Raw genomic sequence first — 23,761 nt, 5'->3', positions numbered from 1 at the left:
GTGTGTGTGTGTATGTAAAGAGCACTATGGAGAAGAGTTGAGCAGGGTAACGGGGCAGGAGAGCTGGGCAGAAGGACTGGTGGGAGTGACCCAAAGGTTTAGGTTCTCACTGAAATTGCTCCTTGCATGATACTTGAAATGTGTAGCTCATACACCTGCCCAGGGGAATGAATGGCTTCCTGCAGTAGGAAGGGTCTGTATATGCCACAAGGTGGGCATGTGCCTGGCACGTTGGAGGATCAGCCAGGAGGCCAGCGTGACTGGAGCAGAGGGGGCAGGGAGAGAGTGGGATTGGGTGCAGGCAGTTTTCCTGAATTCAGCATTTACTGAGTGGGTTCCCTGGAAGGGATTTCAGCAGAGGCAATGATGTGATCGGACCCAGGCTTCCATCAGGAATACTCTGGGAATTGATTTGAGAACAGCCTAGAGAAGGGCAAGGATGGGAACAGAGAAGCCAGTCGGGAGGCTGAATAACCAAGTGTGGGAGTGGAGCCAACAGGTTTGCCGACACGTGGAGTTGCAAGAGACAGAGTCAAAGATGACTTCAAGAGTGTGGGCTATAATGAAGGTGGTGGAGATGACGGCAGGCGCAGGTTTGGGAGGAGAACAGAGGGGGATCAGGAGCTTGATTTTGAACGTGCTGAGGGTGAGAGGTGTGTCAGATTCTAGAGTCGTACAATAGGTGGTGGATATGAGTCTGGAATCGGAGGAAGAGGTCTGGACAGGAGATTTACATTTACTATTTAAGAACACGAAGCTGAGCGGGATCACTAGGGCGGAGCATAGAAGAGATCCAAGGATGCCATCATGAGGTTGGGAGATAAAGAATCAGCGAAGGAGAACACGGCGCTCACCAGTGATGGGGACGAGCTGTCAGGGGAGTACCCGCGGGAGAAAACGAAAACGGGCAATGGAGCCACCAAGTGTGGCTCGTACCAGGCAGAGCAGGGCGCTGTGTGTGTGTGTGTGTGTGTGTGTGTGTGTGTGTGTGTGTGTGCGCACCAACAGGGGCGGCCCGCTGAGGGGGCATGCTAGGAAAGAAGCTGACCCTGATGGGAGCGTGGGCGGGTATCGTGGCAGAAGAGAAACAGCACATGGCATGGCAGCCGGTGGGTCGCAAAGAACCAGTAAAAGTACCGTAGAGAAGTTGTAAGCAAAGAAGAGACCGATGGCTTAGCTCTGTGAGATCCACAATGCTTTGAGAGACGAGTTTGAACCGGGCTCTAAAGGGTGGACCTTTCAACAGGTGAGAGTGGGTGAGAATCTTACGGGCAGATTTCAGGAAAAAGCAAGTGCAGGAAATCGGAACGCGGCGCAATCTAGTTTCAGTTGGTGTTGATGTGGAAGGGAGAGGCTGGAGCCACGTGGCAGGCCTTGAAACAAGAAATCAGCAGTTGAGTAGGTGGCACTAAGCAAATAACAGGCCCTTAGCATCATCTGGGGGAGATTTGGAGAAGCAGGGATGGGGAGACCTCAGGACTGATGAGGATGATGGTTTCGGGGTTAGAAGGCTCACCCCTGCATGGATCCCGTCCGTCTTCCCAGTCTTCATCTGCCACTTCATTTTCCCTCTTTCCCTAATGACAGTGCTTTCTGAGGCCCACGGCTGTGAACAGTCCCACACAAAAGCTCCGTTTAGAAGGGACCCAGCGTTCACACAGGCACTCAGAGGTTAGAGAGGGATGGAGCATCTCCCTCTTTGCTCTGTATTCCTCTGCTTCTCTTGACATGAAGCTGCTCCCTCACCTTTTGACACCTGCTGGGCCTGTAGTAAATCTTAGTTCCCACCTCGCGCTCCCACGTTTCCCTTCCTTGGCTCTTCCTTCACAGCAGAAGACAGCAAGCAGCCCTGCCCTCCCCTGGGGCTCTCACCCTTTTGATTGAGAAGGCCACTAAGACATTCCCACCCAATCCCATCATTCCAGCCTTCCCTTGTGGGTGAGGGCAAAGATACAAACCATGCTTCCATAGCCCCCTGCCCATCTTGCCCTCGGCATCTCTGGTGTCCCTCCAGCTGGGTGGGCTGGGGAGTTTGAAGGAGCCACCGGGGTTGAGAGGGATGCTATTCCTCGAAGGCTCCCCATTTTGGGAAGTTGGACGTGGAACTCAGCCCTGGGCCCTGCCCCCTCTTCCCTGGAGGGAAGAAGTTTACCTTATCCTCCCTGTAGCGTCTGGAAGCCAAGACCAGAAGCTTTGGGGTTCTTTGATCCCTTGAAATCGCTGATGCAGCACCTAACCCCTTATTTTCCAGGATATAAACTGACTTATTTGAACAGCTCACTTACTTACTTACTTGGCAGCTCAGGTCAGGGACTCTTAACACCTGCTTGAGTCAGTCTGCCCAGTGCTCCCTGGGATAAGGAGCTTGCCCCTAGGCCAGTCCCTCTGGGACGAAGACACCAACCTTGGCACTTCCACTTGGGGCGCAGAGTCTATGCAGGGAGATCAGTTGCTGTACTTAGACCATTTGGGGAGACCTCCATTTCTGCTTTTTGCTTTAAAAAAAAAAACTCATGCCTCACACCCTCCCCTTTCCCACCACTTCTGCGCAGACGACTGGTACGCGTGCTGCCTTGCTGGCGGCTCAGCCCCTGGGAGACAATGCCTGGAGTGTGGCCAGTAGTGGGGCTGGAGGTAGGGAAGGCGCTGAACACCCAACTCTCAACTTCCTTCCCCCGCCCCACCCTGACCTCCAGAGTCACAATGGGGGAAGGACAATCTAGCAGACTCCATGTCCCCAGTAGGGGTGGGGAGCCCTGGCAAGGCAGGTTAAGAAAAACTCCAGGACTAGGAGCAAGTCTGGGCCAGATGGGGCCATAAAAGGACAAGGAGATGAGCCAGCTCAGGAAGACCTGCAGAGAGGGAGCAGGTAGAAGGTTCCCCTCGTGGCTCAGCAGTAACAAACCCGACTAGGATCCATGGGGATGCCGATCGACCCCTGGCCTTGCTCAGTGGGTCGGGGATCGAGTGCTGCCCTGAGCTGTGGTGTAGGTCAAAGATGCGGCTCAGATCCCACGTTGCTGTGGCTGTGGTGTAGGCCAGCAGCTGTAGCTCTGATTCCACCCTTAGCTTGGGAACCTCCATATAGGGTGCAACCCTAGAAAGCCAAAAGAAAAAGGAAATAAAGGGGAAACATGAGATGCTGAGGTAAACGTGATGTCCTCCAGGATGGCCACTGGGATCCACTGGCAGAGAGGTGGCCTGAGCTCTGGGCAGCTGATGACAGCACGCTGGGGCAGGGCACTGGGTGGGAGGGTGAGGGCCCAGGCTCCCCAGACAACCAGCATTAGAATGGAATTGGCCTGGGAAGCCAGAGCGGAGACAAAGCCACAGCCCTAGGACAGAGGGCACCGCACTACAGCTTGTAGAGGGGTCTCCGCATGGAGGGTAATTGACCTTGGCCGCACAGCTCTTCTCTCTTGGGAGTACACTGAGGAGTGGAGCCCGGGGGGCCTTGACTGCTGGTCTTACCTAAAGCAGGACACGCAGGAGCCGGGCTCAGCTGGGGGCTCGCTCTGAGGAGTGAAGGTCACATCCAGAGCCACCTGCTCAGCACTGGAGATACAGGACTGAGGGAGGAGGCCTTGCTTCCCTGGAGGGGTTCACAATCTGGGGGACTGACAAAGTAAGTCCTGTCGTTGGATACCGGCCCAGATAAAGCCTGGAGTAGGGAGGACTCTGCAGAGGAGATGCCCTTTAAGCTGCAGCGTGAAAGTTGAGTGACAAGTCAGCCAGACTGGGGCAGTGGGGAAACAGCAGTGCAAAGACCTAGAGGCCAAAAAAAGCCCAAGCTTGGAGCACTCAAATGCTCGTCTCCCCAGAGGGACAAGGAGGGGGAGAGAAGAGCCCAGAGATAAGGCCGAGCGAGTCCACTGGGGCCTGTTGGGTAGAGCTGGGCCTCCGGACAGCTCAAAGAAGACAGGCCAAAAGAGGATGCGGTCGCAGGATCTCAAAGGCACTTCCTTGACCTCCTCTGTCCTCCCAGAGCCCAGCAGCATTTATTTCCTTGCAGCTGCGGGGTCTGGGCCTCTGGCCGGGCAGGGGGTGGTGAGGAAGGGGCTGGGGAGAGCATCGGAGGAAGGGGAGCGGCCAGGGAAGTAATGTGTCGAGCGGGGCAACGAGAAAACAGAAAACAAAACCCTATTCATCTTCCCTTAGATGGGGACATCCTCCCCCAAAACCAACACCCCAAAGCAGGGAGGCAGCCTCAGCCCAGGGCGTCCAGAGGCCCTGCCTGAGCCACCCCTCCCTGGCCGGTGGGGGGAAGCTGAGAATAGAGGGAGCTGGAGGGGCAGGGCGGAGAGCCCGGAGCTGAGCCTTGGTCAGGACAGGGCGGGAGGCACAGGGCATGCAGGAGGTCACGTGGGGCAGTGATTCCGCTGTCCCTGGAAGAGGAAGGGCATCCCGGGCAACCCCGGGGCATCTCCTGGAGCGAATGGAGAATGGATTCTGTGGAGTGGAAGCCAGGGAGTGTGGCAGCTGTGGCCGGAGCCCTGGTGGAGAGGTGGAATCCTGCTCTCTCCTCCACCCAGGGCCCAGCCTGGCCAGGACGAGGGGAAGGCCAAGTGTAAGGTGCAGGCCTGGCCCCTCGTCAGGTTACTCTGGCCCTGGGCGCTGTGCTGAGGAATAGATGCCTGAGAAGGGCCCCCTCCCACATCATTCCTTGGAAGCTTCTCTCTGACCCAGAACACAGAGATGCTTTCAGACAGCAGTGGGGGTGGGAGTGGGGGGTGGACACTTAAGGGGCAGGAAGAAAGAGGAGAGCACCAGTGGGGGACAAGAATGTGGATGTGGCTTTAGGGACATTGGCAAGGCGGACTTAATTGTCATGCTTTGAGAGGGTATGGGGTGGGGTGCTAGGCCTTGGCATACATCTGGGGCTCAGAGTGGAAGGTAGAGGGATTTGGCTGATTGAAGGGCGCAGGGAGAGGAGCAGGGAGGAGTCCTCTGTCGAGTTCAGAGGGAATCTGGGAAAGAGGCTTCATCATCCTATTTGTTTTAAGGTTGGGGAGAGGGGGCTGAGGGAAGGCAGGGGACATGCTAATAACAGTACCACAGGGGTGACTGCGGTCTGGTCTGCCGTCCTGGGCCCCTGCTCTGAACCCTGGGGTCGGCTAGGCCCCTTCTAAGCCATCGCCCCTCCAGATCCCCAGCCTGAGCCAAGACCTCGTGAGGGGCAGGATTCAGGGATGGCTCCCTCCCACCCCATCCAGGGGGTGTGGATGCTCAGAGGACAGCCGCAAGCACCTTTAGGCCACCACCCACCCCCCCAAGGAGGGCGGACGGGAAGGGGAAATGCGGGGCCTGGCAGGAACTCCAGCCACTAAGGCCTTCAAAAGCAGAGAGACCAGATGGGGGCCTGACTCTTCTCAAAACCCTCAGAACCTGGCTCATGTCACGCTAGTCCTTGCCAGGAATTGACTGAGAGGGAGAGCCGGGCTGGGAGGGCTGGGGGTGCTCCCAGCAGCTCATCCTCAGGCTGTGGGGGGGCCTTGGGACACCATCTCTGAGCTCAGCCCACGCTGCCCTTCCAAAAAAATGTAAATTGTTTGCCATTTGGCAAACAGCCCATCTGGGTAATATTTTTACCATGTACAAAACCACACTCATGCTTAGGGCCTTCTCTGATCCTTGCTCCAATCCTGCGAGGCAACAGGGCGGAAGAGGAGACCAAGACCCAGAGACACAGCTGCTTTTTCTCTTTCTGCGTTTTTACCCTGGGTGGCCCGGTTGGCGCCCTAAGTGAAGGCCGGGTCCCCGGGACACACGGAGCTTCTGCTGCGTTCTAAACCCTGAGGGGCCTCCTGTCCTCCACCTCTCGCAGCAGCCCCGCATTTTCTTGCGTTTCACAGCCGAGAACGACGAGGCTCAGGGAGGTCCAGGCTCACACAGTGACGGGGAAGGGTCTCCTCTCTTGTTTGAGTCGGTAGTGCCCTGGCTGGAGAAGTCACCTAGGGACGCTGAAAGCCAGAGACAGGCTGTGCTTCTGCTTTGACGGAGGCGCTGCAGGAAATGGTGCTGGGACCGGAGCAAGAAAGAGGCGCCACCCGAGCCCCGGCCCCCGCCTTCCCACGGGGCCCGGGGGAACCGGGCGGCACGTGGTGGGGACAGAGCTGAACCGGGTCCCTAGTCCTCAGGGGCTTGAATTCAGATCTCAACCCGAAGGGTGGTGCAGGGCAAGTGCCTAAAGGAGAGGGGCCCTGGGGAAGGAGGGGTTCCAGGGCCGAAGGGAGGGGAGGAGAAAGGAGGGGGACCACGCCCAGCGGGGACTCTTCTAGCTCCCCCTAGTGGTCGAGGATCCTCTACAGACACTCTGACCCCAGGGCCGCCGAGAAGCAGGTGGGGCTCAGGGCAGAGGCCTGGGCCAATCCGGGGACCCCCGTACCTGCCAGAAAGTGGGCCAGGTGCGAGGCAGGGCCCCGTGCCAGGGAGGCAGGGCCCCGAGCTTCCAGCTTATTTGCATGTCCTAATTAACCATAAAATGAGCCCCAGGGACGGCATTCGGCCAATTTCTCTCCGCTTCCTTCCACTACCTCCCCTCACGGCTCCCCACCCCCACGCTCATCGCCCCAAGCTCCTCATTCACCTCCCCCCCGCCCCCCCGTTTCAGTAAAATACAGTCTCCGTCCCTGACCTGGCTGGAGCCCAGAAGGGGAGGGAGAAAGAAAAATAATGACGGGAGCAGGTGGGGGGGTGGGGTGCAAATGAACGAAATCGGCCCTAATCTTTCGCCAGCACAGCGTGGCAAGGGCTGGGCACTGCATCAGCCTTGTCAAGATCCGGGCAAAATTCTGCCACCGGCAGCCGGCATTCCGTTTATTCTCCATGCGTGGATAATGCGGGAGGCCGGGGTTTGTTGTTGTGCCTCTTGACCTGGCTTTGGGGTTGACGGGGCCAGTTTGCCGGCGATGTGAAAAGCACGAGGCTGCAAGTCAGTGGGCGCTGTTTCAATCCCGACCCTGACACTGGGACCCCCAGGGCAAGTTGCTTAACTTCTCTGAACTGCCCCCCCGCCCAATGTCAAATAAAGTCACCAGCACCACTTCCAGAATTTGGTGAGAAGGAATAAGAGCATGAAGATTACATGCCCAACAACCTGTGAATTTTGTTGGCAGCAGATGTCCCTAATTGTTTTGTTCTGGCCCAAGTTAAAGTGAGTTTTCAGTCCCTTGGATCGATCCCTGCTAACCGATGGGTTACAAGTTGCTTCTTTCTTCCTGCCGGACCCCTGGAGTCAGAAACTGAGTCTTTGTCCTTGTTGCTGCTCTGTTCTCAGCTCCCGCCACAATGCCTGGCACTGGGAGGTGTTCACAGAGTTTGGTTCAGTTGGTCTCAATTGCAGTGACCAGTCCACCAAACAGACTCGGAAGAGATAAATGGCCAAGAGGTGACTTGGTTTCCAGTAGAATCATTCCCGACTCAGAGCTGGCACCTTCCTGAAAAATTGCTGGATCGCTTCTCCACCATCCAGCACCCAGGGCGCCCTCTTCTCTGGACTCAATGAATCAGCAGGTGGAATCCACATACGTTCCACACGGGTGCACACATATAGCCCCGCCACCACCCAAGGCCACCACGGCCAGTGGGCCCTCACCCAGAGCTGAAACATCAGAGTGCTGTGGGAAGACACAACGGAGGGGCAGGGGCTAGCTTCCTCCAGAAAGGGCTAGCTCAGCTGTCACCTCCAGGGCAAGGAGAGGACAGGGCAGGGGTTTAGAGCCCTATGTCCCTCTGTTTCAAACCCTCCTTCTTTCATTTGCTAGCAACCTGATGTATGCGGTTTACATGACCCCTAAGAGCCACTGTTGAATAGGCAGGTATTTACAATATTTTCTAGGGTCATTTTGAAGTTTGAAAGACACTGTGCACACTGCCTGGCAAATAGCCAGAGCTCAAAGGGAAAAAAAAAAACCACTAAAACAAACAACCTTTCCTCTTATAGCTTCTGCCACCAAACGCTAAATATCTACCATTTGAAAGTGTGGGAATTTGAGAGTGACCCTAGACACCTCCCCACGGGAGATGAGGGGCTGCTCACTCTAAGCCCCCTTCCCTCCATCTCTGCCCTGCGGGGTCCAGGATGCAGGAAGAGCCTTTCTGGTTATTTTTCCTCTCCAATTTGCTATTAAATGCTCTGAGGGCAGGAAGGCGTCTTGCCTCTAATTGCAGCTGTCACCCCCATCAGGCACAAGGGAGTTCAGCCAGGCGGAGGCAGGGAGGGGAGAGGGAGTGCCCTCCCGGGCTGGCTCACCCAAACAGGGACCCACATTGTCCTTCCCCAGCCGGTGGGCGTTCCCTGCTGGAATGGGAGGGACGGCGGCTTCCAGGGACCGAGAGGCAGCCCTGGCTCTGCGCAGCCTAGCACTCTGGGCCATGTGCCCAGTGTGGCTGTAGGTGCAGCTGAGGGTGCTGGAGCTGAGCTGCTGCCCCTCCACCCTGGATGGTTGGGGATGAGAAGGGACAACGAGGCTGAGGGCTCCACTTGGTGCCGAACAGAGGGAGGCAGCAGAATGGAGCTAGGGGTTTGAAAATGAGTGTGTATTTCTTCTCGGCTGTGTTTTCTTCTCGCTGGTGAATCTACACATTCCTGGCCGCTGGGTGGGGGTTCTGCACTAAAGACAAGGTGTTGAGGAAGGAGTGTGTGTGCTTCCAGGGCCCAGCTTCTGCTCTTCAGTCAGCCCCTGCCTGGCCTGCTCTTGGATAGGGAGCACATCCAGCCTTGCCTCCTCATCTGGAAAGTGGGAGTAATACCTGATTTTCTTGTACATTCATGAAGGAGATAAGGGATATGAAAATCCTTTCAAACACTGAAAGTGCTATACAAATAGCTTTCCTTTCCTGTGCATTTGGAATGCACCTTTTTTTGGGGGGGGGGTTGTTTTTTAGGGCCCACCCACGGCATGTGGAAGTTCTCAGGCTAGGAGTCGAATCAGAGCTACAGCTGCTGGCCTACACCACAGCCACTGCCACATGGGATCCAAGTTGCATCTGTGACCTACATCACAGCTTATGGCAAAGCCTGATCCTTAACCCACTGAGCAGCTAGGGATCAAACCTGCATCCTCATGGATATTAGTTGGGTTCTAAACCCACTGAACCACAATGGGAACTCCCCGAAGCACTCTTTAGGCACATGCTTTTAGCTCCTAAGCTCCTTAATCTGCCATTCCTCGGGGTGCAGAGATGGACTGGCATCTCAAAGGCAACAGGCTGGTGTGGGGGTGGGGGTCTGCCTCTCTCCGATGCTCCCCTTCCCAGGACGGCTGGGCCTGAATACCTGTGCTTGGAGCAGCGCTTTTCCAAGGAAACAAACAGTTATAAGGTTGGGGACACAAGAGACAAAGTCTTTATTGACAGCATCTCTGGGGAACCTGAGGCCCCAATGTCCCGATCCATGCAGGATGTTCAACCGAGACCTTTGGGGGCAGCGAAGGAATGTCAGGATTTCCTGGTCTCCTCCCCAGCCCCTCCCCTGCTGTCACCTCCAGCCCCAAAATGAGCAACACACACACACACACACAGACACACACACTCTTTCTCTCTCTCTCTGACCAGGAACACTCACCTCCCCCACCAGCCAGGCCCCTGCCACGGCCTCTGCCAACCACAGGGAGCCCTGCTCCAGAGCCTCCGGCTTCTCCTCCGTCCCAGGGGGAAGGGACTTGGAGTTGGGCTTTTGAGAGCCACACCACCAGCCCGGCCTCTTTCCCGGGACCTGGCCCTTTGGGGTTCAGTCCACTTTCTGACTCTAGGATTCAGACCCAAACAGCTGTGTTAATATCAAAGCCAGAGGGAGAGGATTCCAGGGCCTTGGGGCAGCCCGCGGGGGGGATCTCCCCCCGTCTGGGCTCCGTGGCGCCGGGGAAGGGGCAGTGTCCTGAGCCCTTGGAATGGCTGCGCTTCTTCACCTTCTGCGAGCGTCCGGCTCGGGGCTCAGGGGCTGTGGGTGTCACCCAGCCCGGTTTCTCCTTCAGCAGCCGGTCGCGGTCTGGCCGCACGCTACGCAAGAACTTCCTAAAGATGTTGGCTGTGAGGGCGAACCTGCGGCCCAGCTCCCGTGGCTGCGCCCTCCCTGCCTTGGGCGCGCCTGCGTCCCCGCTGTCACCCCGATCCCCACCCTTCTCCAGTTCTGGCAGGTCCAGCCAGTTGCCCACCAGGTCCGCAAAGACGTTGTCACCTAACACCAGAGGCTGTCGATTCCGGCCTCGGGACATCAGTGTGGAGGTCCAGTCATCCAGCTCCCCCAGCTCTGGCGCCTGCGGGGCACAGCTCTGGTGCTCTGGCAGCCGTGTCCTGGGCAGGGGCGCCAGATCCCTCCCCCCGACACTCCTATGCGACGGGAACTTGGTGCTGCTGCCAAGTGCAGGTGGGTTGGAGGGGGAGCAGGCCAGGGGGCTGGCAGGACCTTTGCCACCCTCCCATCGAGGGGGCTCGGGCTGCGTCCCCGGGCTTCCTGGGCAGCCTGGGGCAGGACCCCCTCCAGAGATCTCCAGCTGCTCCAGGGCCGTCTGCACCTGCAGGAGCTTCAGTTCTTGCAGCGCCCCCATCATGCAGTTCATCTGATCCTGCAAGCCATCACCCACTTCTTTCATGGACATCTGCAGGGAGAGAGCACAGGGCCTGTGAGCTGGGGCGAGGGCTGCTCCCCAAACACGCCCCTCGGCGGTCATCCCAGCCTGCCGTGGGCCCCACCTCGACACAGCCCAGGACAGTGCAGATCTGAGCCGGGAGAGAAGGAATTTTAACATGGATATGGCTAGATAAAGGCAAGAATATATATATATATATATATATATATTTTTTTTTTTGTCTTTTCTAGGGCCACACCCCTGGCATATGGAGGTCCCCAGGCTAGGGGTCTAATCCGAGCTGTAGCTGTCGGCCTACACCACAGCCACAGCAACACGGGATCCGAGCCGCGTCTGTGATCTACACCACAGCTCATGGCAATGCCGGATCCTTAACCCACTGAGTGGGGCTAGGGATCGAACCTGCAACCTCATGGTTCCTAGTCAGATTATTATTGCCTTTTGGGAAGTCCCAAAAGGCAATAATATTAATGGCTTGCTAAGACAGGCACTGCACTGAGTTACATATATGTTTACATATATGTACAGGTATATATTAACTTATATTTAGTCTGCTCTACGAGGTAGTGACTCTTATTGTTCCTACTTTAAAGATGAGGAAACTGAGGCACATAAGTAACTTGCTCAAGATTACATAGATGAGGAGTTCCCGTCGTGGCACAGCGGAAATGAATCTGACTCATGTCCATGAGGACACAGGTTCAATCCCTGGCCTCGCTAGTGGGTGAAGGATCCAGCGTTGCCATGAGCTGTGGTGTAGGTCACAGACGTGGCTCAGATCCCACGTTGCTGTGGCTGTGGTATAGGCCAGCGGCTACAGCTCCCATTTGACCCCTAGCCTGGGAACCTCCATTTGTCACGGATGTGGCCCTAAAAAGACTGAAAAAAAAAAGGATTACATAGATGACAAGAGCTAAATCTGAGGTCAGTTTGAGGGACAGAAAGTGCCAGTGGCCGTCTGTGTCCTTCGTGTCCGTGGCCTCCTCTTCTCCGGAGCCTCCCTGAGGTGAGACTGACAGCGACCCTACCAATTCGTGAGCAGCTACCGTGTAACAGGAGGAGTTGAGCCAAGTATTCTGTGCACATGGTCTCATTTCATCTTTACACAAAGCCTGGGAGGCTGCTTTCTCGTTCCCATTTTAACAGCTGAGTTAACCGTGGGGGTGGTGTGTGGCCTAAGGTCACACAGCTCATGTTGCTGGATTCAAACACAGGCCATCTCTCTCCAAATGCCAGAGTCCCGACTACCAAGCACCGCCTCGGGATGGCTGGCCAGCGGAGGGGGGTTGCGAGAGAACTTAGGGAAGGGCAGGAGCTCCGATTCCCTAAGAGAAAGGGTAGGCCTGGGGTTTCTCCACTGCTCAGGAGTGAGAGAAGGCCGTCGGGGGCTCCAGTTTGCAGAGGCCCCTGCCCAGGCCTGCCCAGCCCTCTCCCCTGCAGAGGCCCCTGCCCGGCTCTGCCCAGCCCTCTCCCCTTTCCAAACACCTGTCCCCTCTCAGCTGCCCTCACACTTGGCTTCCATGCTCTTCCTGCCTTCTCAGCCCCATTGGCTCTGCTGCCCTGGCCCAGAGTGGGGATGCTGGGGGGCAGTTCCCTAGCCCCTTTGTGGGTGTCTAAGGCCTGAGCTCCAGGTGCCAGCTGGAAAGTGGCTGCAAGATTGACCTGGGAGAGGGCCGAGTTTGGAGGCTGGGCAGGGGATGCTTCCTCTGATAACATTCAGGAGGCTCCCGTGCCCGGGCCCAAGCTGCCTGGATCCCGCCAGCTCCCCCCTGCCCCAGCTCTGCTCATGTTACCCGCAGCAAACCTCATGCGAGGGGACCATCTGTTTCTTAAGCCCCCCAGAGACCCGCAGGGCTCATCTTACCGCCCTGTCTTAGCACAGGGCTAAGCCCACAGGGTAGGGGATGGAGGGCCTGGGGAGGGGCCCCGCAGGGCTGCACTGGCAGCTGACCCTCCCAGGCTCTGGGGGCAGACCCTCCCAGGGGCCAGAGTGCCCCCCGAAAGCCAGGAGGCCTTTGCTGAGCGTAGGACGGCTCCCACTCTGCACCTTCCCAAGAAAGGGCAACAAGGGGCAGGGTTCCGGGCCTGACAGCCCGGGGGCTGTGCCAGGCTGCCGGGCAAATGCGCTCAGCTTCAATGGCAGTCGCGGCAAGAGACATAGACTGTGGGGTGGCCACGCTCGCTGATGGCCCCTTACTCTGACCTCTTTGGCTTCTCCCCTCCTGACCCCTTCCTTCTGGAAGCAGCTCTGCTGGAAGACCCAGAGCTAAGTCAGAAAGACTCTAAACCTCAAGCCAAACTTCTCAAGTTCCCCCCACCCTGGCAAAATGCTGCTCAGACTCTCCTCTTTCTTGCCTGTCACCCCAACCTGGAACCTCAGAGTCAGTGTTGGCTTTTCTACCCAACTGTCCCTGTTCCTGTCCTCAGATGCCACACACCTTTCCGTGCAGGCCTTCCAGCCACCAGACCAGTTATCCACACCTCTGACCCTGTCACTCGCCACGCAGAAGCACAACTACTCCCATATCCGCGCCCCAGGCTTCCATCAGAGCCTCTCCTGATACTTAAAATGCTCTTGCCTTCCTCCTGCTACTCCCAGACCTGCCTCAGCTCCTCCGCGTGTCGAAGCGCTGGGTCACCCAGGAAACACTCATTGACCACCTACCACTTGGGGGCAGGAACTGAGATGTACACATCATTACGTTGCCCAGAGCCCAGCAAGCACCTCCGCGCTTGCCGTGTAACCTTAGACACACGAGGACCCGACACTGCTTGCTGCCCTTCCCCGGGAGGAGTCAGGGACGTTTCTCAGGGTTTCATTTCACCGAGAGGCACAGAGTCGGAGTTTGCAGGCTTCCTTCCAGAAGGCTGAGCCCGGTCCAGGGCAGAGGTAGTGGGAGGAATGAAATGACCCCATTCAATCTCTTCCAGTCTGGAAAAATCCGTAAGAAATCATGCTGACATTTCGTACCTTTTTCCAGGGAGAATGGACGTGTGCGTATGGATGAATTCAGGGCTGCCCAGAAAACAGAGGCCCCATTTAAGTAAATGGGAGCTGAAATTACACCCCCATGGAAAATGATAGTCTGCAATGGTTAGGATCTTGGGTTCTGGAGACGAACGGAACGGGGTTCAAATCCCAGCCCTGCCACATAATAGCTGCATGATCTGGACAGGTTAATTAAACTCTATCTATTATTTATTATTATTATTATTATTAATTATTATTATTATTATTTTGGCCGTGTCCAAGGCATGTAGAAGTTCTGGAGCCAGGGATCAAACCTGCACCTCAGCAGTGACCTGAGCCATTGCAGTGACAACCCCAGATCCTTAGCCCTCTGAGCCACCAGGGAACTACATTGTCTCCATTCTTTAAAATGGGAATAAGACGTCCTGCCTGGTCCAGCTTTGGACAGATCAGGTGAGGTGTATTTCTGCGTAGCCTAGTGGTGAATTTTGGCTGTTAGCTTAAGACTTCCTAAGACCTTCCAGAACATTTCTTCCTCAGGGAAACTGAACAGATAGGGGTGTAGGATTCTGCTCAGCTATCTGTTCTTTTTTTTTTTTTTTTTTTTTCGTTTTTTGCTATTTCTTGGGCCGCTTCTGCGGCATATGGAGGTTCCCAGGCTAGGGGTCCAATAGGAGCTGCAGCCACCGGCCTACGCCAGAGCCACAGCAACTCGGGATCCGAGCCGCGTCTGCAACCTACACCACAGCTCACGGCAACGCCGGATCGTTAACCCACTGAGCAAGGGCAGGGACCGAACCCGCAACCTCATGGTTCCTAGTCGGATTCGTTAACCACTGCGCCACAACGGGAACTCCTCAGCTATCTGTTCTGATCAAGGAAAACATCTGGTCCTGTGTCCACCCCAGCCTCACACAGAGGAAGGAGAGAGGAAGGAAAGGGAGGCCTCGCATCCTCCTGCCCCATGTCCAGCTGGATTCGGCCAGCTGGCCACTGAGCACTGACACCACAGGGCAAGAAGGCAGCCCTGAGGGGCTGAGGGCTGAAGAAGGAAGCCCAAGTGTGGGAAGCAGGGAGGCCAGGGGGTGTGGGAAGCAGGGAGGCCAGGGGGTGTGGGGACCCAGGAGCTGGAGGGGTCTAATGGAGAGGCAGCTGCCTTTCCCAGCCCCAGGGGAGTGATGTCACCCAGGGAGAGAGAGCCAGAGGGCAAGCTGCTGTCCTCCCAGAGCGTGGGACCTGCTTGGATCCAGAGTTTCTCCTGCCCCAGAGGGAGAAGGGAGAGTAGCTCAGGGTGGGCGCAAAGGAGAGGGGCCACATCAGAGAGAGTCCCGAGCTAGAGGTGAACCCTAAATCCTAGTGACCAGGCTGCAGGTGATGAGCTCCCCTCTGGCCTCCCAGTGCCTCAGGGCCTCAGGCAGGGGCCAAACCACATCCAACCTGCCCATGGAGCTCCGCTGCAAAAGTCACCAGAGGGTCGCCTTGGTTCTGATTTGAGTGGCAGTAGATCTAACAGCCAGTTAGCAGATCTAACTGCCCTTTCTCGACCCCGTGTGCACGCGCATGTGCACATTCCTACAAGCACATATGTGCGCATGCACACACACATGCACATGCGCGTGCATGCACACACATGCCCGCACATGCACACACATGTGTGCATGCACATGCATGCGCCTACATGCACATGTGCACAAGCACATGTGCACACACAGCTAGCCTGCTCTACCACCAAACCTAATACCCGTGATAAGCATATCTGGAGACGGCTGTGGGAATCCTTTCTGAGAAAGATCTCACCCCCCCTTGCACCCCCGCCAACCTAGAGTCCTTCTCCCACCCCCAGCATCTCCTGGGCCTCCAAACGCCTCATTCTAAACATTTTCTTCTTGTCAAACTTTAGTCTCGCCTGCAGCACAGCTGCAGCCCTTTAAACCAGCCCCTGGCCTCCTCTGTGCAGAAGAACTGGGAGGCCTCCATCCTTGGGTTTGTAAAGAGCCCCAGGCTGTCCCGCGGAGGCGCGGCCTGCCCCAGCGGACTCACTCACACCCGGGACTAACTCGGCCACGCGACACAGGGCAGATTCACCAATCTTTTGTGCTGCGGTTGTGACTGTAAGACGATAACCCCTCCCGTGTGTGCAGCACGTGCCCACTCTTCTGCATGGCCTCGTCTGAGCCCCACGGTTACCCCGGAGGCTGGCTCGGCAGGTGCAGTTATCCCCACTTCACGGATGAGAAAACCAGGGATCTGAGGGCTTTGTGTTTCCCTCAGTGTTTCCCAAACATGCTGCCCGAGGCTTCCTCCGAGACTTGACTGCATCTACCTGCGGCCTAGTCTCCTGCTCAATACTCGACGGAAATCTATGTATATAAATGAATGTGATTATCAGAGAACGTATATGACATGTATACAGACGGTAACTCTTTCTGTTTGTATCTATATCTTCCTCTCTGTCTGAAGCTAAACGTTTTTCATCTGCGTATCACCTGATGTCACCTCATGCACCTCCCTTGGAAACACTGACCTTTGGCTTGAGGTTGAGGCGGATCTGTGGGAGGCCTGGGACCCCCCTCCTGGCCCTCTTACTCCATCCAGGACATTATGAAAAGTCACCGTAAACCCTGACTGTTCAGCCTCATGAGGTTGTTGTGAGAAGAAACAGGAGTCGGTGGGACGGGCAAGGGCAGTTATCATCAGAGGCGGAGGAAGAGCATGAAGCCTTGGAGGGACTCCAAGACCCAATTCGGTTCATTTCCACTGAAGGCATCACTCCACTGATTCATCTGAAGGGGGAAGAGGAACGGGCTGCCTGGGGCTGAAGGCGAAGATGCTGCTAGGAAACCAACCCCCAGCCCTGGAAGGGGTAGTGAGGGGTCAGCTGTGCCTGGACAGCTCCCCCGTTGGCACTCGCTGGGCCCTTTGTGGGGTGGGAGGAGTGAGGATGGGAAAATGTGACACCAGCCTCCTCGGCAACCTTCCCAAGCCCTCTGCTAGGCCCCTGACGGATCTCACAGCTGTGCCCTCCATCCATCCAGCTATCTCACGCCCTCTCCCAGCTCAGCCAGAATCCTTTGACACAGGCTCCGGCTTTGCCCATGGACCTGGCCGTGTGCCCTGCCTCACTACCCCCACCCCCGTTACTCACAAGATCCCCACACTGTTCCTTTCAGCCCTTCTGGAAGCTAGAAGGAGGTTCAGGGCCGGAAATGGGAAAAGCCCCGCTTTTGCCAAGTGGCCCATTCTCCAGCTCAGTGAATAGGGACCTTCACCGCCCTCTGCTCTTGGCTGGACCTCTCAACAGGAAGGTAGAGTAGACAGCGTGCCAAGAGCTGGAGGAGGGAGGGGGGTATGGAAAGGGGGGAGTGTGACATGGATGAGCCCCCTCTCCCAGCGGAACAGTCTGCCGGGGGCCTTGTGCTCAGGCAAGAGGCAGAGGGATGGAGAGAGGGGCTCCCCTGCAGGGAGCTCGCCTTTCAGCCTCCCTCTCCCCTGTCCAGCTTCAGCCCCTCTCCACCGCAGTCCGCAGTCTGCCAGCCACATTCCTCGGGCATCCAGGGATCCTCGAAGAGTTACCTTCCTTTCCTCCCTTCTGGTTCAGGCCTTCCTACTCTCCCATGTGGACTCTTGTAATAAGCTTCTAACTCATCTTCCTGCCTCATTTTCCTCCCTCCCCCGACTTCCACCCCCACCACCTCCTAGATCCCAAGCTGTGCGTGTCTCTGATCACGCTGCTCTGCAGTGCAGATAGAAAAAGGCAGACTCTTCAGCAGGGCGTTCGAGACCCCCTGTAGTCTGCTGTCAATAACTCTTTGGGCCCCATTGCTCACCATGCCTCTGCACGTCCCGTGTGTTCTAACCAAACTCAAGTGAGTCTCCTATGTCCCCTCTAGACAATCTTCAAACATCCCCATTACCTCCATCTCTGAGCCTTTGGGTCACGTCATTTCATTGTCTGCTGGGATTGCTGTTTTTCTCCTGTCCCCGGCCCCATTTATCCCTCGAGATCTGACTCAAATGCTACTTCTTCCATGAAGCCTTCCTTGATCCCCCAGCTGGAGGCGATTGCACTGCTCTCCAATCCTGAACTGGTGCCTCTTCCCTAGCGCGTGGCCTCTATTTCTCTCCGAGAGCTCTGCGTGTCTGTACTGGCTAAGGGTGCAGGTTCTGCAGTCAGACTGGCTGACGTTAACCGATCGATGCCGCTAATCGGCTCTACACCTCGGCCAAGTCACTTAACCTCCTCAGGTCTCGTTATAAAATGGGAATAATGAAAGGACAACTTCGTAGTGTGGCTTTGGAAATCGAGTGACATAACAGGTGAGATATCTGGCATATCAATAACTGTCAGCATCAATCCACGTTGTTATTATCACCCGACTATACTGTGAGTTCTCTGAGGCAGGATCAGTGTCTGTTTACATCTGTGACCATAGCCCCGGCGCCTGGCAAAGTGCTTTAAACAGAGTCTGAACTCAGTAAGTATGTTCCGGGAATGAATGACATATGCCCACCAGTCTGATCAGTTCATCATCAAGGGTTTAACCAAGTGTCTACAACGTACGTGCTGGGGGCATACGGCTGGGGAGGATATGACATGTAATGTCATTTCATCTTCCCAGTAGCTGTAAAAAGTAGGTATTTTAAAAACTCCATCTGACAGATGAGAAACCCAAGGCACAGAGAGGTCAAGTGACCTGCCAGGGTCACAGAGACCCAGGATTGGAGTTCAGGTTGGCCTGATCACAAATCCTATGCTCCTGGCTCTTCCCACCAACCCCCACCCCCACCCCCACACAGTCTAGTCCAAAGTCTCCTTCACCCCAGCTCTGCACATCAAGGGGAACTCATTATGGGATCCTTTGCAGAAGCTTTTTTTCGGCCTCAGGAAATTTGCTCCTTTGCCCTAAGACCTCAAGCCTGTTGCTTTTTTCTTTTTTTTGTTCTTAGGGCCGCACCTACAGCATATGGAGGTTCCCAGGCTAGGGGTCTACTTGGAGCTGCACCTGCCGGCCTACACCACAGCCACAGCAACACCAGATCTGAGCCTCATCTTTGACCTACACCACCGCTCGTGGCAACACCAGATCCTGAACCCACTAATCGAGACCAGGGATTGAACCCGAAACCTCAAGGTTCCTAGTCGGATTCGTTTCCGCTGCGCCGCGACGGGAACTCCCAAGGCTGTTCCTAATGTATCTCCTCTATCACCTTCTTATCTCCTCTCTAATTTGCCTTTAGGTCCTGATCTTCCTGTATGTGCCAGTGCCAGGATCTCCTGAACTTGTGGCCACTAGCGGCCAGATAATTGTCTTCTAGGAACACCAAGTTGTCCAGAAGGACCTTTCCCAGCCTGAGAGGAGTCTCTCTGCCCCTGCATCATGCCTTAGATAGGATCAGCATCCCAAAAGCTGGCTCCATCCTCCTCCTCCTCCAGGAAGCCTTCCCACCCCGGCTGTACATCACTCAGCCTGAGGCGCTCCACCCTGATGTGAACTCATGAGCGAGCGACTCCGTGAGCATCTTACATCTGCTTTCTCTGTGTGCCTGGGTCTACCCCATTTGTTGGAAGCCCTCAAGGGAGCAGTGTCTAAAGAACAGCTGGCCCCGAGGCCTGTGTTCAGGCAGGGCCCCTCTTTGGCTGCTGGTGTGGGGAGAGATACGTTCCCTGCTGAGTAGCTGCAGCCCCGACCCGACCCCCTCATCCTGATGAAGAAGTGTGTCAGCTGCTGCTGCTCTCCTGCCACATTTCAGCCCTGAAACCAGATCCCTATCATCTTCCAAATGGGAGGAAAGGGCCTCCATCAACCTAAAGGAGCCAGGATCCCAAACCCCTCAGCCTCCCCTCAGTGCCCACATGTTACAAGCAATTTTTCTGCTTTGGGAAATTGGGAAATTCTGCTACTTTGGTTTTCAGGAAGAGACTCTTCGTGTCTGTATTTTCTGGGCCAACGGCAGGGCCAGGATGCAGGAGAGGAGCACAGAGCACCCTCAACAGAGATAATTTCACAACTTGTTCGTGTTTCCTTTCCCTGTCACCTTAACCCATGGTGTCTATAGGACGTAGGCGCCTTGAAAAGAATTTAATGGCATAAATAAATGTAGAACTGGAGTATTCCTGGGCATAGACTAGCTTAGGGCAAGGCCAAGCAACACACAGTCCCCCTGGGTGGCAGGGAAGTTTTGCCTGGGATGTACACACACACACACACACACACACACACACACACACACACACGCAATTCAAGCTCATGGTACACACCAACCAGATGCCTTTCCCACCCAAATGCAGACCCAGGGGATAAACAAGCCAACACCTTCCTAACTCAGTCACAACCTGAATTCAAAATTCAACCCCCACAGTCCTGAGAGGAGCTAAAAGGCTGAGACTGAGCTAACTCAGCTCCTTCCCTCCCATTGGGAAAATTGAGGCACTGAGATTTGGCTCGGCTACCTAAGCACTGGACTCAGGGAGTGAACGAGACGCCAACAGCGCTGGCTGTCACCCTGTTCTGCCTCCTTTCTGGGCAGACTGGCACTGGGGAGGGGGCAGAACACCATGGGTGGAAGGGAGGGGCAGAGCTCTCCCATCTGAGTGTCATTCTGGGCCCTAGGCCAGGCATTTGGCTTCCTCTCCAAGAGAGTCAAAGGCTGAAGCTGCTCAGACAAAGGGCCAAATGAAAGTTAATGGGGAGCTGGGTGACTTCAGCCTCTCCCCTTCCTCTTCCTGGGGACTGGGGCTCAAGGCCTTGGCAGGAGAGGGTGCAAATGGAGACCTGGAACTCAGCTCCGTGCAGATTCCTACTGCCTTTTTTATTCCCTGGCATCCAGACACTGTCTTCCTCCCCTCACCACCTCCCACCTAGGGTGCTGTGAAAAATGCAAATCAGTAGGATTTTAAAATTCAAGCCCATGCCAGGAACACCCACAAACCCTCTATTAAGGCAGATCCTGAGGTGGGTGGTGTGGTCCCAGATTCCAAGCATAAAAAGAGGATTCTGTTCAATTCTTTTCTCAGTGTGGGTCTTGGACTTCAGACACGATCTGTGATGACCTTGACCTTTCTTTCTGGTATTTGACCAATGAATGGGGAAAGTCAGAAGTGTGTATGTGTGGGCTGGGGCCGGCCATCCCACACTGACCTGGGATGCAGGGGAAAATCAGAATGGGAAGGGTCATGATGGAGACACTTCTGTCCCTCATCTAAGAAGCATTCCTCTGGGTAACAGTCTCATCTGAGTGTGACCACAAAAAAGGCGTCAGGAAGACGTACCAGAGAAGTGACCATTGACCTGAGAAGGTAGGGCTGGGAGTGGGACAGACAGGAAGAGTGCCTGGGCCACTTGACCAGGAAGCATCAATGAGAACACCTGCTACTGCATGCTTCCCCTCCCCCCGGGCTGGCCCCTGATACCGCTGCCAAGTTCCCTCCCCAGCGGAAGAGTGGAGAGTTTGCAGGCAGGGGTGGGAGAGGCTGTTATGGAATCTGAAGAGCCAAGGGCTGGCACTTTTTGGATCCAGGTCTGCTGTAGTGAGCCTGGGTGCCCCTGGCTCTGAAAAGTAAGAAGAAGGCGGAGGGGAGAAACGTGAGGGTGAGAAGAGGGCGTCCCCAAGAGAAACAAACTAAGAGAGACAAAAAAAAAAGAGGCGGCGGCAAAGACCTCAGAGGTCCGGGTTGACCGAGACGGGCGCGCGGACCCGGGGTGGGGCGGAAGGCGGGGGGAACACTTGCAAAATATCTGTCTGAATTCTGGTGGTTGAAGGAACAAGAGAGGTGGCAGCCGGGAGGGGCTGGGATATGAAGTCAGTGAGAAGCAACCTGCCCCCCACAACAGAGCCTCCAGCAGGCACCCTTCTTCCTCCTCGGGCGATTTCCACCCCACCCTCCCGCTCCCCCCGCCCCCGGTCCCAGACTGTGTCACTTCTCCCAGCGCCTGCACCCGGGCCTCCGCACGCTCCCTCCGCACTCCCCAAGTCCAGACCTGACATCTGGCTGGGCCTCCGCACTCCCGCCCGCGAGCTGCCAGGCGGCGCCCCTCCTCCCGCGCCGGGCCCTCCCCCGCGGGTCCAGCTGCCAGCCCCCTCCCCGCAGGCAGGCAAGCCCGGGCAGACAGCCTGCCCGGCCGGCCCCCGCAGCCGCGCCAGCCCTGCCAAGCCCGGCCGCCAGGACTGCTCCCCCCACCCCCGGAGGTGCCAGCTCCCCTCGAGAGCGCAGTCCCCGGCCGACCTCCGGTCCCGGGCAGAGATCGGCCCGCGCACCCTCCTCCCCCCGCTCCACGCAGCCCCCGCTGCGGGGCACCCGCGTCCCGCCCTTTCCGTGCGGGCGCTGGGTCCCACCGCATCTGCTTGTCTGCCTGTCTCCGGTGCGCCCTCTTTGCTCCCTCGGGGTCTCTGGGCACATTTCGGTCTGGGCTAGCTTTGCCCTCTCGGTCTTTCTCACTTGATCGTGACTGCTTCCCTCTCAAACAAGTCTCTGCTCCAAGTTTCCTCGCGATCCCTTTCCCTCTGGACAGGCCCCGCGCGCCGCGTCCCCTGCTCTCCGCACGTCGCGGTCCCGGGGCCTGGGCGGAGGCCAGGTACCCTTTGGGGCGGAGCAGCCCTCCCAATCCCGGTAGCCCGCTCCGCTCTTACCAGCTCCTGTTTGAGGCGGCGCAAATAGCAATCCATTTCCCTGCTCTTCTACCTCATGCGCCCATTGGCCGGGCTCGGCTCCACGAGAGAGTCCCGGAGTGGGGACACCAGTCCCACTGAAACTGCGCTCGGCAGTCTGCGCTCCGCAACTCTGAACGAGCCGAGTCTCTGCTCCCAGACCCAGACTCGGAGCTTCTTCCCCAGCTGCTCGCGGCGCGCGGTCCGAGCTGGGGGCGGAGGGAAAAGTGGGACAGCCTATGAGAATTCAGGGGGAGATGCCTTCAGCCAATGAGAAGGGCGCGCGGGGGACGCGGGCTGGGCTGCTGTGGGTGGACCCTGGGCGGGTGTGCGCACTGGGCCAGGGCCGCCGCTCCAGGAGGGCTGGCAGGGGCGGGGAGGGGGGCGAACACACCTGGTCCTGGCCAGCGCGGCGAGCAAATCGTGACTCCGGGCTGTACCGACGTCCCCCAACAAAGCACTTGATCCCCTGTTTAGTGATAAAGAGAGATCCCCGTCTTACGGGTGGGCAGTGGGTAAGGATCTCAGAAGCAGCTGAGCGAGCGCCTTAGTGTCCGTCCCAAATGCCACTCTGCAGCTCTTTTGCACCCTGAAGTGTTTAAAAAAAGTGGACTCCGAAAGTGTGGATTTACCTCACCGCCTAGTGCAGGATCTTCCCAGTTCACTCCTCACTCGCGGAGCGGAGAAGCCGCTGCTCCGTGCATTCATTCACTTATTTAACACCAAGTACTGTACTTCCAGGAAGGCTGTAGGTCTGGGGATACCGAATAAGACTGGTAAGGTCTCTGGTCCCAGGAACGTACCTGGGGCGGGGGAAGGTAATTAGATGAGACAAACAGTTTTTTTAAAAAATTAGGCGCTGTAATTTCAGGTAATGATTCTTTATGAAAACGCAAAACAGGGTAAGAAGATGGGGGCCGCTTACAATAGGATGGGCAGGGGTAAAGGATCAGGCGTTTTCTTCCCCAGTACTCTGGCGGCTTATCCCAACTCTTGCTTTAGCTACTTGCAAAGCTCTCTGTAAGGTCGGGGGAGCAAGAGAGGACTCAAGATGCCACGATTCTATTCAACAGACGCAGCCAAAGCATCAGAGGTCCTGTGGGCTGTGGCGTGGCGGCAGATGGACCCGAGAGGTGCCGCAGGCCGGCGAGAGCGCTCCACCCAGCCCAGCCTGGGACCCGCTACCCCGGCCTCCGCGCAGGTTTGGGCTGCGGTTCCCACCCTGTTCCCTGGGCGCCGTGCCACCTGGCCTGGCCCGCAGGGGGCGGTGTTGCAGGGCCCGAGATTAATTAGCGCAATTAGCGACGTGTTGTTCACGGTCATTAACAGGGAAAGTTTACCCAGGGCAGAATGTAGGGGTCTTGGAGGGAGACAGAACCGTGAAGAGGCGAGAGAAGACACGAAAGAGAAGGCAGAAGCTGCGTTCGTGTCAGCAAAGAGCGCCACTTCTGCTTGCCATTGAGAGGTGGGAGCGAAGGAGGGAGGGAGGCAGGATAAAAATGAACATCAGGAGTTCCCGTCTTGGCACAGTGGTTAACGAATCCGACTGGGAAGC

General features: G+C 56.6%; 1 protein-coding gene across 3 annotated transcripts; it reads right to left on the bottom strand.

Moving 5' to 3' along the window:
* Positions 1-9,318: 9,318 nt before the first annotated feature.
* On the bottom strand, positions 9,319-22,376 carry INKA2 (inka box actin regulator 2). 3 transcript variants are annotated; one of them, XM_085023675.1, is made up of 3 exons: positions 22,189-22,376; positions 13,255-13,521; positions 9,319-10,598 (listed from the first exon to the last, which is right to left on the bottom strand). In XM_085023675.1, the coding sequence occupies exon 3, from the start codon at positions 10,596-10,598 to the stop codon at positions 9,756-9,758; it is 843 nt and encodes a 280-aa protein (XP_084879801.1). In that variant the 5' UTR covers positions 13,255-13,521; positions 22,189-22,376; the 3' UTR covers positions 9,319-9,755. The 3 variants fall into 3 exon arrangements, with proteins under 3 accessions (XP_084879801.1, XP_020945686.1, XP_001926314.3); XM_021090027.2 differs by lacking the exon at positions 13,255-13,521; XM_001926279.7 differs by lacking the exons at positions 13,255-13,521; positions 22,189-22,376 and adding an exon at positions 21,895-22,098.
* Positions 22,377-23,761: the final 1,385 nt, after the last annotated feature.

This window comes from Sus scrofa, chromosome 4 (assembly GCF_054392235.1).
Source record: "Sus scrofa isolate SSC_HxYL_T2T_F1_AM1 chromosome 4, Sscrofa_HxYL_maternal_Yorkshire_Landrace_v2.0, whole genome shotgun sequence".
NCBI classification, from domain to species: Eukaryota; Metazoa; Chordata; class Mammalia; order Artiodactyla; family Suidae; genus Sus; species Sus scrofa.
Note: the sequence above shows the minus strand (reverse complement) of the source record. Positions and strands in the feature narration are given on the sequence as shown.